General features: G+C 42.7%; 1 protein-coding gene and 1 pseudogene across 1 annotated transcript in view; one reads left to right on the top strand and one right to left on the bottom strand.

Annotated features, from left to right (window-relative positions):
• SLC16A10 (solute carrier family 16 member 10) overlaps positions 1–10,726 on the bottom strand; it is a 144,922-nt gene extending 134,196 nt beyond the window's left edge. Inside the window, exon 1 of the mRNA XM_008007320.3 lies at positions 10,229–10,726. Coding sequence (XP_008005511.1) covers positions 10,229–10,571 — 343 coding nt within the window. The 5' untranslated portion in view covers positions 10,572–10,726. The remainder of the gene's footprint in view (positions 1–10,228) is intronic.
• LOC119625416 (U6 spliceosomal RNA) lies at positions 7,014–7,126 on the top strand (annotated as a pseudogene).
• Positions 10,727–17,574: the final 6,848 nt, after the last annotated feature.

Below are 17,574 nucleotides of genomic sequence, written 5' to 3'. Positions count from 1 at the left end.
CTGCCTCAGCTTCCCAGGTAGCTGAGATTACAGGCATGCGCCACCACGCCCGGCTAATTTTGTATTTTTAGTAGAGACAGGGTTTCTCCATGTTGGTCAGGCTGGTCTCTAACTCCGGACCTCAAGTGATCCACCCACCTCGGCTTCCCAAAGTGCTAAGATTACAGGCATGAGCCACGGCACCCGGCCTCCATCTAGGGTATTCAAAGTGCTGGGATTACAGGCGTGAGCCACCGCGCCCGGCCAGTGAGTAATTCTTAAGTGGGGGCACTGGAGGAGAAAAGCAGCACAGCTCCCCTCACTCACTAAGAGGCATAGATCAGAAGTTCTAGAGGGGTACATTTACTAATTTTTTAAAAGCACACATTCAATATTATACTTCTGTATTTAAAGAACAAGAAAATAATTCTAATTATATCCATAACATAACTAAAAGTAAAGCTTGAGCGGGCATGGTGGCTCATGCCTGTAATTCCAGCACTTCGGGAGGCCGAGGCGGGTGGATCACCTGAGGTTAGGAGTTCGAGATCAGCCTGACCAACATGGCGAAAGCCCACCTCTACTAAAGATACAAAAAAATTAGCCAGGTGTGGTGGCACACGTCTGTAGTCCCAGCTACTCTAGAGGCTGGGGCACAAAAATTGCTTGAACCCAGGCAGCGGAGTTTACAGTGAGTCGAGATCACGCCACTGCACTACAGCCTGGGCGACAGAGCAAGACTCCATCTCAAAAATAAATAAATAAATAAATAAAAATTTTAAAAATAAAAGTAAAGCTTGACAAAATTTTGGCTGATGGATATAGAGTATGACATTATCTTCTGCCACTCACAAGGAAAGGCAAACTACACTTGGATGTGTGCAACAATATTCTGAAGTACCGTGAGATTTTTATGTTTATCAAGAGGGGACAAAGGGAGTTACAAACACTGTTTTGGGGCCAGGCACAATGGCTCAAGCCTGTATTCCCAACACTTTGGGAGCCTGAGGTTGGAGGATCACTTGAGCTCAGGCGTTCAAAACCAGCTTGGGCAATATAGGGAGAGCCCGCCTCTACAAAAAAAATTTTTAAAAATTAGCCAGGTGTGGTGGTATGTGCCTGTAATCCCAGCTATTCAGGAGGCTGGGGCAGGAGGATTCCTTGAGCCTAAGAGGTTGAGGTTATGGTGAGCCATGATCACATCACTGACTGCACTCCAGAAAGAAAAGGCTTTCATGTACATTATTTTTTAGAGTAGCCTTGTGGTATGTCATTACCTCCATGTATAGATAAGAAAGTTGCAACTTGCACAGTATTAGGATTGATATCAGTATTTACTTTCATTAAGTTGAACTTAAGAGCAGATTTTTGGCTAGAAAAAAAATTGTACTCCTGCCCTAGCCTCGTGAAGAACTAGGGTTACAAGCACATACCACCACACCTGGCTAATTTTTAAAAATTTTTTTGTAGAGGTGGGGTCTCCCTATATGGTCCAAGCTGGTTTCAAATGCCTCAGTACATCACTGAGCAACAGAACAAGACCCTGTCTCTTAAAAAAAAAAAAAAAAAAAAGAAAAGAAAAGAAAGAAAAAAGAAACACTGCTTTGGTCCACAAAGGAGACATTGCTTTGGTCCATATACAGTATTTCTAATATGTATTTCATACTTATGCCCATGATTAAAAATTAGTGAAATGAAAAAAGACTTCTTCCTTGAGAATAAGGCAAGCCATTTCTTCGTCGACTTTTTTTTAGTTCCTATATGCAAGGTGAGGAGTTACTCTTGCTGTTAAAGAAGGCACATTAACAAAGAGGTATGATCACACACATTTGGCATGTACGTTTGAAAGCACTGCTTTCCTCCATTCCTCCAGCCATTGATAGGCTATCTCTCTCATGTGGTGGGTCTGCGCAGTTCCCAGGTGTGCTGGAGTTTCCTGTTCTGAATCTCTGCCAATAAAAACATCCACAGTCCCTGCGTGGGTGGCACCAGGCAAGGCAGGTGCTCAGAACTGTGGTGAGCTGACTGTTCAAGTTATGTTTAGGGTTTAGCTTGTTTTTGTTAAGGTTTGCTTGTTTAATTTGAATGTAAGACCAGTTTCTAGCTAGGTGGTGATAACTCTGGAATTCTTTTCCAAAAATGACACCACAGCATTTCTGATGACTTAAGTAGGAGACACTATTGAGAGAATATTCTAAAGAACATGCAAGTAAATATGTAGTAAATAGTTTCTGGTTGGGGACAGGGGTAGGATTTTACTTTCAGGACAACTTTGACATAAGTATAATCTTTTTCCAGCCAAAAAGCTGCTCTTAAGTTCAACTTAATGAAAGTAAATACTGACATCAATCCTAATACTGTGCAAGTTGCAACTTTCTTATCTATACATGGAGGTAATGACATACCACAAGGCTACTCTAAAAAATAATGTACATGAAAGCCTTTTCTTTATAGTAACGGAATGTATTACTCCATTTTTATACTGTTATGAAGAAATATCTGAGGCTGGGTAATTTATAAAGCAAAAAAGGTTTAATGGACTCAGTTCCACATGGCTAGGGAGGCCTCACAATCATGGTGGAAGGTGAAAGAGGAGCAAAGGTATGTCTTACATGGCAACAGGCAACAGAAAGTGTGCAGAGGAACTGCCCTTTATAAACCATCAGATCTCATGAGACTTATTAACCATCACAAGAACAGCACGGGAAAACCCGCCCCCATGATTCAATTACCTCCCACTGGGTAATTACCTCCCTCCCATGACATGTGGATTATGGGAGCTACAATTCAAGATGAGATTTAGGTGGGAACACAGCCAAACCATATCAGGGAATATAAAAATTGCCACTTTAACAAATACAGATCATCTTTAAAATGGCTTTCACGGACTGCTTTATTAGAATAGGTTGAAATCAGGTTCTCTGTCTACTACTTTAAACATAATTTGTAACTTATTTGAATTCATTCTCAAAACTCCAAAATGTAGCTACCCCCAATGTTCCAAGAGCATCAAATACGTAACAATTGCATAAAATAACTATTTGTGTCCCAGGATTGTGACAAAAGAATAAAATGGCCAACCATTTCATCAGAATCTCACAAGGACCAACCATCGCACTGAAAACAGGAGTGGCACACACAAAGGCACAGAGGCAAAAAGCAGCAAGACAAATTTGGGCCAGTATAACACCTACAGGTTGGCTAGAACACAAAAACCAATAAGGGAGAGAGGCAGGGGCAAGGCTAGAGTGCCAGGCAAGGGCCAGAACTTGCAGGCCTTCGGAGTAGGGAGTTTGATGTTTTCCTAAAAGTAATGAGTGTCACTGGGCATTTAAACAGAAAAATCATACGGTCCAGCCTTTTAGAAAAATCACCCAGATGTACAACTGAGGACAAGCAATCCTGTTAAGGGGTTATGATTAATTGTGGCCAATAGTAATGAAGGTGGCCAGGCACAGTAGTTCACGCCTGTTAGTCCCAATACTTTGGGAGGCTGAGGCAGGAGGGTCACTTGAGGCCAGGAGTTTAAGACAAGCCTGAGCAAAATAGCAAGATGCCATCTCCACCAAAAAAAAATGTTTTTAATTAGCCAGGCATGGTGGCACGTGCCTGGTGTTGCAGCTACTCAAGAAGCTGAGATAGGAGGACTGCTTGAGCCTAAAAGTGAGGCTGCAGTGAGCTATGATCACACCACTGCACTCCAGCCTGGGGAACACAGTGAGACTCTCTCTCAAAAAATAAAATAAAAAGTAATTGAAGGCATGAATTAAGTAAGACACAGCAGTGAAAGAAAAGGGGAACTGATTTATGAGGCATTAAGAAGGTAAACACAAAAAAACTCTGATTAACAAAACAGGTAAGGAAGGAAGAGAAATAAGAAGTTAAGATACATTCCAGGTTTCTGAGTTAAACAACCAGAGGTATCATGTACTGAGAATTGAGAAGGAGGAATATGGATTCAGAAGAATGCTGACAAACGGGCTGTCATTTTTGGTTGTAAGGAAAGGTTGTATGGAGTGGCTGAAAAATAAGTTCACGTTAGTTTAGTATGATGTACCTGTGTACCCAAATGGAACTGTCCAGAAATAGTAAATAAGGGTCTTGAACACAGAGATGAGATTTGGAAATAACAGCCCCAAGACAGTGGATGGAAGAAGGCAGGAAAGTGAAGCAAGTACATAGCCAGGGACTGAGCCTCAAGGAACTGTGACAAAAAGATGTAGCAAATCACATCAAGAGCTGAGTACAATTTATTCTAAGACACCTCAAAATCACTCCTGAAAAAATTTGTTATGCTTTTCATTTTGGCTAATTGGGTTCCTTCAGCAGTTAATTTTATTGATAAAATTCCATGAAAAAACACCACAGGAACCTCGCATTGTTGTATTTAATTAGAATTCACTATATACGCTATTCAGTCTTGCACTGAATCCAGAAACATTCTGGAAATGAAGTATGAAATGCCCACATCATACTCGCTATTATTCCAAAATTCTAGAGCCATTTTTATAAACTTCTCACTTATTTTAGCAGGTAGTTTAGATTGGTTTATTGCCATAAGTGAGTTCTCTTAGCTTTTCTACCTCTCTTCCAGTGTAAATAACAATCAGGTATTTTTCTTGTATTGAAAGATGTGTAAGACCATGAACCAGACTATTTGTTCACTGTAACTAGCTCAACAAAACACTGTTACTAAAAACTTTTCTAAGATACAGAAATGGCTAGCTATGCAGGCCACTTTTCCTACCAAACAAAACAATATCTCTTTAACATAAAGGCAAAACATAGCAGTTAACTTCTGAACGATAGCCAAAATTTCCTATAATCTAGGTGTCATATACAACTGTACGATGTGGATATCAGTATAACTGCAAATGTGACAACATGGTGGGGAGGGAACAACTTCCGAGGAAGCACTAACTGACTTGAAGCTTCAGAGGGGCTAGCAAGATACAGGGAGAGATGCCGCAAGATTCATTCATCCCTAAATGCTACTGAAAATCCTACTTTGCGATTGTAACTACCTAAAAAGAAATCCGTCTCCATACAGGGAGTGTAGAGTTGCATTAAAGATTACAGCCAAAGAGCCTCCCTTTCAGGACCTTTTTGATAATCTACTTTCAAACTACTGAATTGTTGATGTTTTGATTTACACTTTTTTATTTATTTATTTTTTGGAGACAGAGTTTCTCTCTCAATACCCAGGCAGGAGTGAAATGGCACAATCTCAAAACAAAACGAACAAACAAAAAACTCTAGGCTCTTCATTAGTTCCATGGGTTTTCCAGTATCTAGCAGAGTTAAAACAAAGTTGCACTTTCTTTTTTCCTTTTCTTTTTATTGAGACGGAGTTTCGCTCTTGTTGCCCAGGCTGGAGTACAGTGGCACCATCTCAGCTCACTACAACCTCTGCCTCCCAGGTTCAAGCGATTCTCCTGCCTCAGTCTCCTGAGTAGCTGGGATTACAGGCACGCTCCACCATGCCCAGCCAATTTTTTGTATTTTTAGTAGAAACAGAGTTTCACCATGTTGGCCAGGCTGGTCTCGAACTCCTGACCTCAGGTGATCCATCTGCCTCGGCCTCCCAAAGTGCTGGGATTACAGACGTGAGCCACTGCGCCCAGCCCAAAATTACACTTTCTAAGGAAAAACAATGTTCCACTTAATTGTATTTCCTTTTACTCTTCCCCAAAGCATTTGATTCCTCTTACCTAGGCAAGACGCATGCACATGTGAACGGGTAAAAATTCAAGTAAAAAGAGACAACTCATGCCTGTTATCCCAGCACTTTGGGAGGCCGAGGCAGGCGGATTACGAGGTCAGGAGTTTGAGACCAGCCTGACCAATGTGGTGAAACCCCGTCTCTACTAAAAATACAAAAATTAGCCAGGTTTGGTGGCACGCGCCTGTAGTCCCAGCTACTCAGAAGGCTGAGGCAGAAGAATTGCTTGAATCCGGGAGGCTGTGGTTGCAGTGAGCCGAGATGGCACCACTGTACCCCAGCCTGGGCAACAGAGTGAGAGTCTGTCTCAAAAAAAAAAAAAAAAAAAAAAGAGACAACTCAAGTTCAGCTTGCTCCCTCAGACACAGCAGGATGTGAGACACTCCTCTGAGTGCCATGTCATCGGCAGCTTGCTGGGCACCATAATGGGACTGTGATGCCGTCAGCATTTTTCAATAGTTGTACTGCCCAACTTGGAGTCGGCTTACTTCCCCTTTCCAAAGTCTTAATTTCACCAAGTGAGATTTATAACCATAGAGAAAGAGGCATCAAATGCCTTCCCCACCCCCACCACCTGTTGAAATGACCTTAGAATTTCAGCGTTTTATAATAAAATTGAGTCCTGTTATATTGAAAATCCTTCAGGGAAATATTCTATTACTTCTGGTCTGTTATTAATTTGTATCCCACAACAGATCCTAAGCTACTTGGAAACAGCTGACATTTTCTCTCTCAGTCATTATCTCCAGTGCCCAGGACAGAGCCCAAAACAGAGCGTGTTAGATAACTTGGTAAACATCTGTAGAAAGAGAATTAACAGTAAGATGTGTAAACTCACTTACACTTAGTGTGAATGAACTTCTTCAGGCCCTTTCCTGAGAAATTTTGGGTACATTATCCATTGCGTGGGAAGAGTTAACAGACCCCTGAAGAGAAGTGAGCCTAAGAAAGGCTCCTCCTCAGTTCTGCCTAGAAACATTGTCCTGCTGTGGATCAATCTAAAAGAGAATGGTTCTCCAAAGGAAACCCCAGACTTTCGCTTGAACAGCATATGGAAGTATCTTGTTCCTCTATGGAAGTCTCTCTACACTTCAGAAACATAGTTCAAGATATTAATAATTTCCAATTGTTTATTCACCACAAAGTAAGACCAAGAAACAAGGACCCTTCTTTCTAATCCCAGAATGTGTGGTAGAGCACTCAACCAATCACTAACACTTAAATTAATCAACAACATAAAGAACATCGTATTTGCAGAATGTTATCTAGTCAACGCAATATGTTGAATGATTAAAACCCAACTCCTGGTGCTTGCTTCAGCAGCACTTTGAACAACAATTTACTAAAATTGGAATGACACAGAGAAGATTAGCGTGACCCCTGCACAAGGATGACATGCAAATTCATGGAGTATTCCGTATTTTAAATAAATAATTAATTAAAATTAAAATCCCAGCTCTTAGAGTCAGATAAGCCTGGGGTTGAATTCTGGCTCCACTTCTTACTTAAACTCTGTAAGCCTGAGTTCCCAAATCCAAAAAGGAAGATATTAACAAAGTCTATCAGAGAATTGTAGTAAGGTTTAAATAGGAACGCATTTAAAGTGCTTAGCCACAGGAAAGTACTGAAGAAATGTGCACCATCATTTGGAGACCTAGATTCCATTCCACCACCACCTCCCTGTATATCCTTAGGCTAATCACTTGCTATAAAGAAGCTAATGGAAACAAGGAGACAGAACTAGCTGTACTCTAACACCAGCATTATCAATCATGAGTACGGTAATAGGAAATAGACCAAAACTTTGAAAAATAAAAGGCTTAAACAAATTCCAGATATTTCTTGGCATGTATTTGAAGCTTGCATATGCTTGATCGCAGATGACTCAGCATTCGAATATCAAAGTGAAAAAGCGTGAACAATCAAACTTCAAAGCAGATATTCTCAAATAGTGCCTGTGGTAGATGAGGGACTTTATGAAACACCTTTGTGTGTGTCTGTGCACTGAGGGAAAGAGAAAGGGGTAGGGGACAGGGGAAGAGAGAGAGATCTCAACAATAACTGGCTTAAAGACTATCTTGTAATCATTTTTTCAGCACTAAGTTTAAATTTGTTTTCTTCCTCAGCCCTTAACATCTATCAGTCATATATGTATTACCTAGCACCCAAGTAATGGCCATTGTTCAATCTAGATGCTGTGTTATACAGGACCATTACAAGTGCAGAGGGCCCTTCTGTAGGAATCAGACAAAGGGCACCCAGAGCCCAGGCTGGTTTTCAGTCCCCACTTAGTTTGGCACCCTTGTGCAATGGCACAACCAGATATAGATATACAGCAGTCAGGCAGAGAAGCACAAAGATCTTCACACATTTAACTAGCATACCTGTACAACTGATTGTATGATATATACCCACGCATACACAAACAAGACTATAAGAGTTGTCAAAGACTGAACTGAATAAAAAGAAGAAAGATATTCATCAAAATGGAAAACACAAAGTTTCACAGAGTGCAAAAGAAAAACCAGATTCCTTCCCTCACTTTCAGCTACCCAGTATTGGGATATTGTAGCCAATTGGAACTTTGGGGACAAGTAGTAGGTAGAGACTTTGACACTGCAAAATTCTGATCCCTGGCAAAGCTATGGTCTCTCTCTGGCAATTGCTCACCCTCTCTCAAAAAAAACAAAAAAAACAAAAAAACCAAACACCCACAGACACCAAAGGATCTACTTAACTGAATTTGCAAAAATAATGATAAACAAACGACTGCTGTTGTCTTGACGGCATTAAAAATCTGTAATCCCAGGCAGGAATATGGTAAATGTTGGAACTAGTCTTTAAATGTTAACTCTGTCAATTCTGCCTTCTTTTGGGGCTTTTCTCTTTGACACCCAATACTCACATAGAAAAGACACCAAACTACTTTTGTTTACTATTATATATGCGTATCTCCCCTGCTAAACTTTACCATGATTACCTTCCTTAAATGGTTAAGTACATGTTACTACATTTTTAACACTTTTTGTACCTAGCCCATTGACCTGCATACCACAGCAGTTTCAATAGCTATTTAAAGAACAGAAATTCCAGGTTAAATATGGTACCGTATTCACATGCATAAAGAGACAGTGTACAGGAATATTCATTGCAGCATTGTTTAGAATGAGTTTGGAAACAATCTAAATGCCTATCAAAGGGAGAATGCATAGAGTATAATACAGTCAAACAATGCAAACCATGTAAGTTAAAATGGAAAGAATTTGAGTTACCAGTTCACACTGAGGTATTATGTAGATAAGTCACAAACATGATGCGGAATGGAAGAAAAGTAAGTTGCAGAATGATGCAAATAGTATAATAGTATTTATATGTGGTTTTAAAACTCTCAACATAACCCAGCATTACTTTTGTCTTAGAATTTATTACAGTCTTGCCCATTTCTTATATGTATACTTAAAGACCTAAGGAATATTCGCTCTAAAAATAATAGAAAATCAAGGTTAAAAAAAAAAAAAAAAAGACTATTAATCATATAAAGTTGCCCCAAATGACGGGGAGGGAGGTTGATTCAGTAATGGAAATCACTTAGCCCTTGAAATCAGTTGTGTTTTATTGCCATTCTACTACCCACCAAGACACTTTCACTGAGCTACAGTTTTCTCATCTAAATGGGATTGACCGTGCTCACCTTGCAGGATAAAGTGAAATAATTTATGTTAAAGTGTCACGCAGAAGGTCTTAGACTTGTTTTTTGCCTAATCAGCCAAAAAGTCATAATAATGCTCTACAGGGAGAAAATGCTGAATCTGCACCATTTGTATCTAATTTACTATATGGTTAAAAAAAAGTCAAAAAACACAACAGGAAGAGGGAAGAAGCAACCCCTCACCTTCCTCATCCCAGTCCCTAATCCGGCTGCCTCCCGTGTTTTCTACATTTAGCCCAGAGGGCAAAAAAAGGGTTGGGGGGGGCGGGAAGGCACGGAACCCTGACTCTTGCAGGGCCCCCTTCGGAACTCCAGTGACCTTCGTACAAATCTCTTTCATTCCTCCAAACTCCACCCCCCGCCCCGCCAACATACGCACACCCCTCTGCGGCCCAGGAAGGCAGATGAAGAACTACACAACTAGCATAGTCACGAAAGAGACCACAAAAATGACAGGGCGATGTGTGAGGCTGAAGGTTCTGGGGTTCTGTTTGTTTTCAAACATTAAAAGGAAGGATTCCTGTGGACTGTTAGTGTCTACTCTGCCGAGGGGAAAGGAGGACGATCTCGGCAAGTAAGTTCTGCAACCTGCTTGCAAACACACAGCTCTGCAGTTGGATTCCACATAAAGACAGGCACCCCGAGGCCCCAGAAGCGGCAGGCTCTGTCTGCAACTCGACAGACCCCCCAGCTCGCACCCTCTGGCACGAAGACCCACCGACATGCACACTCGGAGGCAGACACAGCCCACACGCGGGATGCGCTCGGGGGCCCCATGCGGGTCCCCCAGGCTGGTCTTGGCGGGCGCCGCGCCTCACCTGTCTTAAAGACCATCTTGTCATCGTCTTTGGAGCCGAAGGTTTTCAGCATGGACACGAAGAGCACCCCGCAAGCGTTCTGGATGCCGAACACCGACCCGTTGCACCACATGGCCGCCAGCATCACCAGCCAGCCCCAGCCGCCCTCGGGGGGCTCAGGAGGCTCATGGGGCTCCGCGTCCGCCGGCCCCGCCAGCTCCACCTCCACCTTCTCGACAGCAGCCTCGGGGCTGTCCGAGGGTCCCGGGCCGGGCGGCGGAGCGACCCCCGTGGGCGCGGGGCCGAGCGGCTGCGCCTCGCTCGTGCCCCGCGCGGAGTCCGGCTCCTCCTGGGAGAGCACCATGGCCCGAGGCGGCCCCCTCAGGCGCCGGAGGAGCGCTAGGGACGCGAGTTACCAGCGGGCTCCCGGAGGAGCTGCGGGACTCCTGGCGGGCTAACGAGGCCGAGGCGAGGGCGGCGGAGCCCCTGGCGGGCGGGCGGGCGGGCAGCGCGCAGGCGGCCGCAAGGACAGCTGGCGCGCGCGAACGCCTCGAGGATCGCCACCGAAGCCTCCAGGTCACAGCCCAGCACCCCCGACTGAGCCCACGGCCAGTCGCCGGTTCTTAAAAGCACTCCCCCCACCCCGCCGGTTGGGGCGTGGCCGGGAGCGGGACGTGCCCCCACAGCCTCCCGATGATTGGGCCTCGGAGAGCGGAGGCGGGGCGCCCCGCGGCGCGCGGCCCCAGGTGCCTGCTGCAGACGCCGTCTGCGCGCGCGTCTGCGACGGGGCCTCCTCCCGCTCAGAGAGGGGCACAGATGTGTGGGTCACCGCGCCTCAAAGCATGGGCAGAAGGGGCGCGTCTCTTAGGTGCGGGGTCGGTGGGCCTTCAGGAGAGCAATACTCTAGCCTCAACTCACCGACACAGCGTCACAGTCACAGTAACATTGTCTCGATTGTGTTTGTGTTACGTTTTGGCATTCACCTCTCAGTACTAATTATAATATGTAAGATTCTTTATGCCACCTGGCTTCTTAAAGAAGTCGTCTGAAGGATCAGAGGCCTTATTTTATTACTTCAGTTCCATTCTCTTGCATTCGTATACAATTTCCTTATGAATATTTGGCACACCGAAGATGCTTATTTTCAGTCTTCATTGCACTGCAATTCCAAAATCTTCAACCAACTAATATTTTTAACAGACAGAAAGCATTACTTTTCAACTACATCACAGTCGTTTTCACTTTAAACAAAAACTAAAACCTGTATTCAACTCCTCTGTCTCCCTGAAGCATGGAGTGCCATCCTATGTAAAAGGAAGGAAGAGTAACCTGCTATGCAATATTGAGGATGCTTCTTAATTTCTGTTATTCGGATTCTTCGCTTCAATCAAAGTCAGAATATGCTAGTTACTTGATGTGCCCACCAATGTGGTAGAGTACACGGATGAGTGCGATCGATCACGTTTCTGCCTCTATTGGTTCATAAACTGGAAGAGACTAGGAGGCTCAGATGATGTGTTATAATACATGTACAAAAGAGAGAGGTGAGATAGTCCCTTAATATTCTCTCCAAAACACTGTAGAAGAGCCTCTACAGCAAGCAGCCTTTGGCCAAAGCCCTGATTCATACATACGACTTCAGTAGGTCAAGAAAAAAGAGCATTCCAGGTAGAGAAGATAGCATAAACTAAGGAAAGCAAGGCGTGCTTGGTTGTGGAATGGGGAACACAGCTCAAGTGTAATCTGCCTTAGAAATCGGGGCAAAATAGTAAACTAAGGAATAGGCACATAAGTGCACAAAAATGAATGTATGAAGATGTTACCCCAGTATTGTTGGAAATAAGGAAAATTTGGAAGTATGATGTACCTTTATTTAATCAGTAGAGGACTGATTAAATACTTACTTTATAACTTCTAAAAGTTCTGAAGGTCATCTGTATTTATTGAGTTTGAAAGTTGTCCACAACATATTATTGGGCAAAGAAAGCACATCGATTATATATTTGCATGCACACAAACACACACATATGTAAGAATTATCCATGAGTCAATACTGATGTAAGTAAATGATTAAATAAATAATGAGGAGAGAATAGACAAATCTCTCCTGCAGGAAATATAAATACTTTATGAACATACTCCTCCCTCATGGAGGTGAAATACAATGGTTTACTCTTTAAGTGTGGGTATGCATAGTAACTTTCTTCCAAAGAGTATAGGATGGAAAGAGGGGGTGGGGGGAAGAAGTAACTTTAGGGTGCAAAAAATGGCATACAGTACCTCAACCAGATGCTAATGTATCCCCGATATGATGTGATGAAAATGGTACTTTACCTCTGTGGTCTTCCTGCCAAAACCCATAATCCCTGGCTAACCATCAGAAAAACATTAGACAAATCCCAATCAAGGGCAGTCTACAAAATACCCATTAAGTACTTTCCATTATTGTAAAGGTCATCAAAAACAAGGAAAGTCTGAGAAACTGTCACAGTCAAAAAGAGTCTAAGAGGGCTGGGCGCCGTGGCTCATGCCGGTAATCCCAGCACTTTGGGAGGCCGAGGCAGGCAGATCATTTGAGGTCAGGAGTTTGAAACTAGCCTGACCAATATGGCAAAACCACATCTCTACTAAAAATACAAAAATGAGCCAGGCATAGTTGTGTGGGCCTGTAATTCCAACTACTCAGGTGGCTGAGGCAGGAGAATCACTTGAACCCAGAAGGCAGAGGTTGCAGTGAGCTGAGATCGTGCCACTGTACCCCAGCCTGGGTGACAGTGAGACTCCAACTCAAAAAAAAAAAAAAAAAAAAGCCTAACAGACATAACTAAATGTAATGTGATATCCTGGATGGATGCTGGAACAGAAAAAGGACATTAGATTAAAACTAAGGAAATATGGACAAAGTGTGGGCTTTAGTTAAGAATAATGTATCAACATTGGGTCATTAATTGTAACAAATGAGGCAAGGTGTGGTGGCTCAAGCCTGTAATCCCAGCACTTTGGGAGGCTCAGGTGGGAGGATTACTTAAGGCCAGGAGTTAGAGACCAGCCTGAGCAACATTGCTGAGACCAGCAACCAAGCTGGTCTCAAATTCCTGGCTTCAAGTAACACAAGATTCCATCTCTTTAAAAAAAAGAGTGTTTACTTCTAACCAATAGGCTATTGAATGGAACAGAGTTTTAGGTGTCCAGGAAAACTACCTTCTGTTTCTATGTCCACACTAATCAATAACTCACATTGTATTATTGGATTGACCTCATCTTCTCCATCTGAAAATGTGAACCTGTTTACTTATAACTACATCATAGCGATGGGTTTTTTTTTTTTTTTTTTTTCCTGAGACGGAGTCTCACTCTGTCACCAGGCTAGAGTACAGTGGCCCAATCTCTGCTCACTGCAACTTCCACCTCCCAGGTTCAAGCAATTCTCCTGCCTCAGGCGCCCAAGTAGCTGGGGCTACAGGTGTACACCACCATGCCCATCTAATTTTTGTATTTTTAGTAGAGACGGGGTTTCACCATGTTGGCCAGGATGGTCTGTATCTCTTGACCTCGTGATCCACCCACCTCGGCCTCCCGAAGTGCTGGGATTACAGGCATGAGCCACCACACTCAGCTCAGTGATGGTATGTTTTTAATGAGTTCCTATTTATTAAGTGCTTTGAGATCAGACAAAAAGATTTATAAAATTTAAAAAGGTATAATTGCTCATTAAATCTAAATGCCAACAATACTTTATGTAGGCCTTTTCATCTCTAGTTTATGTTAAACTTATTTATTAAATCAAATAATCCACTTGATTCCTTATTCTATTTCAAAAGACCAACCTCTCCTATTTAGGACAGTCTTACTTATTTTTTTTTTTTTTATCTTATTTTATTTTATTTTTGAGATGGAGTCTCGCTCTGTCACCTAGGCTGAAGTGCAGTGGCCCAATCTCGGTTCACTGCATTGAATGGAGCCCACAGTGCTGAGATTACAGGCTTGAGCCACCACATAGGGCCAAAAAGTGCACTTTAAAAATGAGAATGAATTAACTCTCTCATCTCCACTTTTTTACCTCTCTTTCAGAAGTCCCCTTGACCTGATTCTCCTTTGGTGTTACCCCTAATCCTCCCAAATCCAAGCTAAAACCTGGGTCTCCTTCCTCTCCCCTGATTCCCTCAAATACAATCCTGTCAACTCTAGCTCCAGAAGGTCTTTTGACTGGTTCCCTACTCTCCATTTTTGCTGCTGGTTCCTTAATGATTCCTTATCATTTCTCAAGGACCATCATAATGACCTACTAATTAGTTTTGCTGCCAACAAATTCTGCCTGAACCAATTCATCCTCTACCTGCCCAAACTCTGTTCTGCAGGCTTAAGGCCTGCTCCTCATTTCAGGAACAAGTATAAACACCTCTATTCCTCCCTGCAGACCCTGCTTCTGAAATGACCTTCTCTCCCCTTTTCTGAGTGGTGAAATCTCACTCAATCTTCAAGGCTCAACTCTAAAATGGAATTCACTTCTCTGAAGCCTTTATTGATCCTTCCTCTAGGCTGCCATATTTTATTTATAGCAGTTTTTATGGTCAATAGACTCTTCCATTCCCATCTCTTCAATCTCCTTGGCTAGTGTAGGAATTTTCAGACAGGTCAGATAGTCTTTCATAAATCTTTGAACCACAGGACCAAGTAGTGTAAGTGCACAACAAATATTTGTTGAACCAAATTGAATAGAATTCAAAAATAAAGAACCACAAAGTGTGAAATTGAGAAGATCCTATATTTTCAGAAGAAAACTTTTAAATATGTTTAAATCATGTGTTTCTTTTTTTAGTTATAGAAGTAATAAAGAGCCGGGCAAGGTGGCTCACGTCTGTAATCCCAGCACTTTGGGAGGCTGAGGTAGGCAGATTATTTGAGGTCAGGAGTGTGAGACCAGCCTGGCCAACATGGTGAAACCCCATCTCTACTAAAAATACAAAAAAATTAGCCAGTCATGGTGGCTCATGCTTGTAATCCCAGCTGCTTGGGAGGCTGAGTCAGGGGAATCCTTGAACCCAGGAGGCAGAGGTCACAGTGAGCCAAGACTGTGCCTTTGCACTCCAGCCTGGGCAACAAGCGCGAAACTCAGTCTAAAATAAATAAATAAATAAATAAGCCGGCTGCAGTGGCTCATGTGTGTAATCCCAACACTTTGACAGGCCGGGTGGGTGGATCACCTGAGGTCAGGAGTTCGAGACCAGCCTGGCCAACATGGAAAAACCCTGTCTCTACTAAAAATGCGAAAATTAGCCAGGGGTTGTGGTGCATGCCTGTAGTCCCAGCTACTCAGGAGGCTGTGGCAGGAGAATCACCTGAATCTGGGAAGTGGAGGTTTCAGAGAGCCGAGATCGTGCCATTGTATTCCAGCCTGGGCAACAAGAACAAAACTCTGTCTCAAAAGAAAAAAACAAAAAACAAAAAACGGAATACAGGCCAGGCATAATGTTTCACACCTGTAATCCTAGCACTTTTGGGAGGCCAAGGTGGGAGGATTACTTAAGCCCAGGAGTTCTAGACCAACGTAGGCAACATGGTGAGACCCTACCTCTACAGACAAAAAAAAAAAAAAAAAAAAAAAAAGTACTATATGCTTGTTATAGCAAATGTCATAAAAACAATAAAGTTTAAATCATTTGCTATAGCCCAGGCATGGTGGCTCACCCCTGTAATCCCAGCACTTTGGGAGACCAAAGCAGGTGGATAACTTGAGACCAGAAGTTTGAGACCAGCCTGGCCAACATGTTGAAACCCTATCTGTACAAAAAATACAAAAATTATCCGGGTGTGGTGGCACACAGCTATAATCCCAGCTACTTGGGAGGCTGAGGCATGAGAATCACTTGAACCCAGGAGGCAGAGGTTGCAGTGAGCCAAGATGGTGCCACTGCACTCCAGCCTGGGCAACAGAGTGAGACTCTGTCTCAAAAAAAAAAAATAAATAAATAAATAAATAGATAAATAGATAAATAAATATAGTAGAACCACTCAAATAACCCATTTTAACCTTAATATTTGTTATTAATTATGCATGTATGAGAGATACCATATTTGTTTTGTATTTTTCCTGTAAAAATGGTGTAGTATCACCAAAAAAATTAAGCAACTCTTTTGATCCTTAGTTCAAATTGCTGCATTCAAGATGATGAGTGACACATGAAGAAGCCTGATAAGATTAGGATGCCCAGAGGACAACTAGAGTCACTTATATATAGGGGTTTAGCCACAGGCCTTCTCGAGAGGTTCTTACGTCTCAAATCTATACATCAGCAAACATACCCACCAATTATTATATATTATGAACCTTCAGGATTGCTCAAAAGCCACAGGTCTACTGTATTTCCTTATAGTCTTTGTTTCTATGCATTTTAAAACAAAATGAGAATCATAGTTTTACGGACTTAATTGTATCCCCCCCCAAAATTCATACGTTGAAACCCTAATCCCCAGTACCTCAGAATGTGACTATACTTGGAGGTAGCACCTTCAAAGAGCTAATTAAATTAAAATGGGTCATTAGGGTGGGCCCGAATCCAATATGACTGGAGTCCACATCAGAAGGGGAGATTGGAACCTAGAGAGTGAGCAGGGAAAGGCCATGTGAGGACACGGGAAGGAAGAGGACAGCCATCTGCAAGCCAAGGAGAATGGCCTCGGGAGAAATCACACCTGCTGCTGATACCTTGATCTTGGACTTCTAGACTCCAGAAGTGTGAGAAAATACATTTCTGTTGTTTGAGCCTGGCGTAGGGCCACGTGCCTGTAGTCCCAGCTACTCAGGAGGCTGAGGTAAGATGATCATTTGAGCCCAGGAGTTTGAGGCTGCAGTGTGCTATGACCACACCTGTGAATAGACACCGCAATCCCGTCTGGGCAACATTTTGAGACTCCCTATCTCTAAAAAAACAAACAACTTCTGTTGTTTGAGCCCCTAGGTCTGTGGTATTTCATTTTGGCAGCCCAATGAAACGAATGCAACATAAACAAAAATTAGTTGGACATGGTGGTGCATGCCTGTAGACCCAGCTACTTGGAAGCCTGAGGCAAGAGAATCACTTGAGCCTAGGAGGTCAAGGCTGCAGTGAGCCATGATCATACCGCTGCACTCCAGCATGGGTGACAGGGTGAGACCCTGTCTCTTAAAAACAAAAACTAACACAGTACACATAATAAAGCACAGTTTTGTATCCTGCATTTTTTTCACTTATCACATCATAAATAATTTCCCCGTGTTATCAAATATTCTTTAAAAGCAGGGTACAAATGGCTATAAAGCATTCTACTGTGGAGATGGACCATAATTTATTTAGTCACATCCCTATCATGGTACATATATATTATTT

Source organism: Chlorocebus sabaeus, chromosome 13 (genome assembly GCF_047675955.1).
Source record: "Chlorocebus sabaeus isolate Y175 chromosome 13, mChlSab1.0.hap1, whole genome shotgun sequence".
NCBI classification, from domain to species: domain Eukaryota; kingdom Metazoa; phylum Chordata; class Mammalia; order Primates; family Cercopithecidae; genus Chlorocebus; species Chlorocebus sabaeus.
The sequence above is the reverse complement of the archived record's forward strand: the minus strand, read 5'-3'. Positions and strand labels throughout refer to the sequence as shown.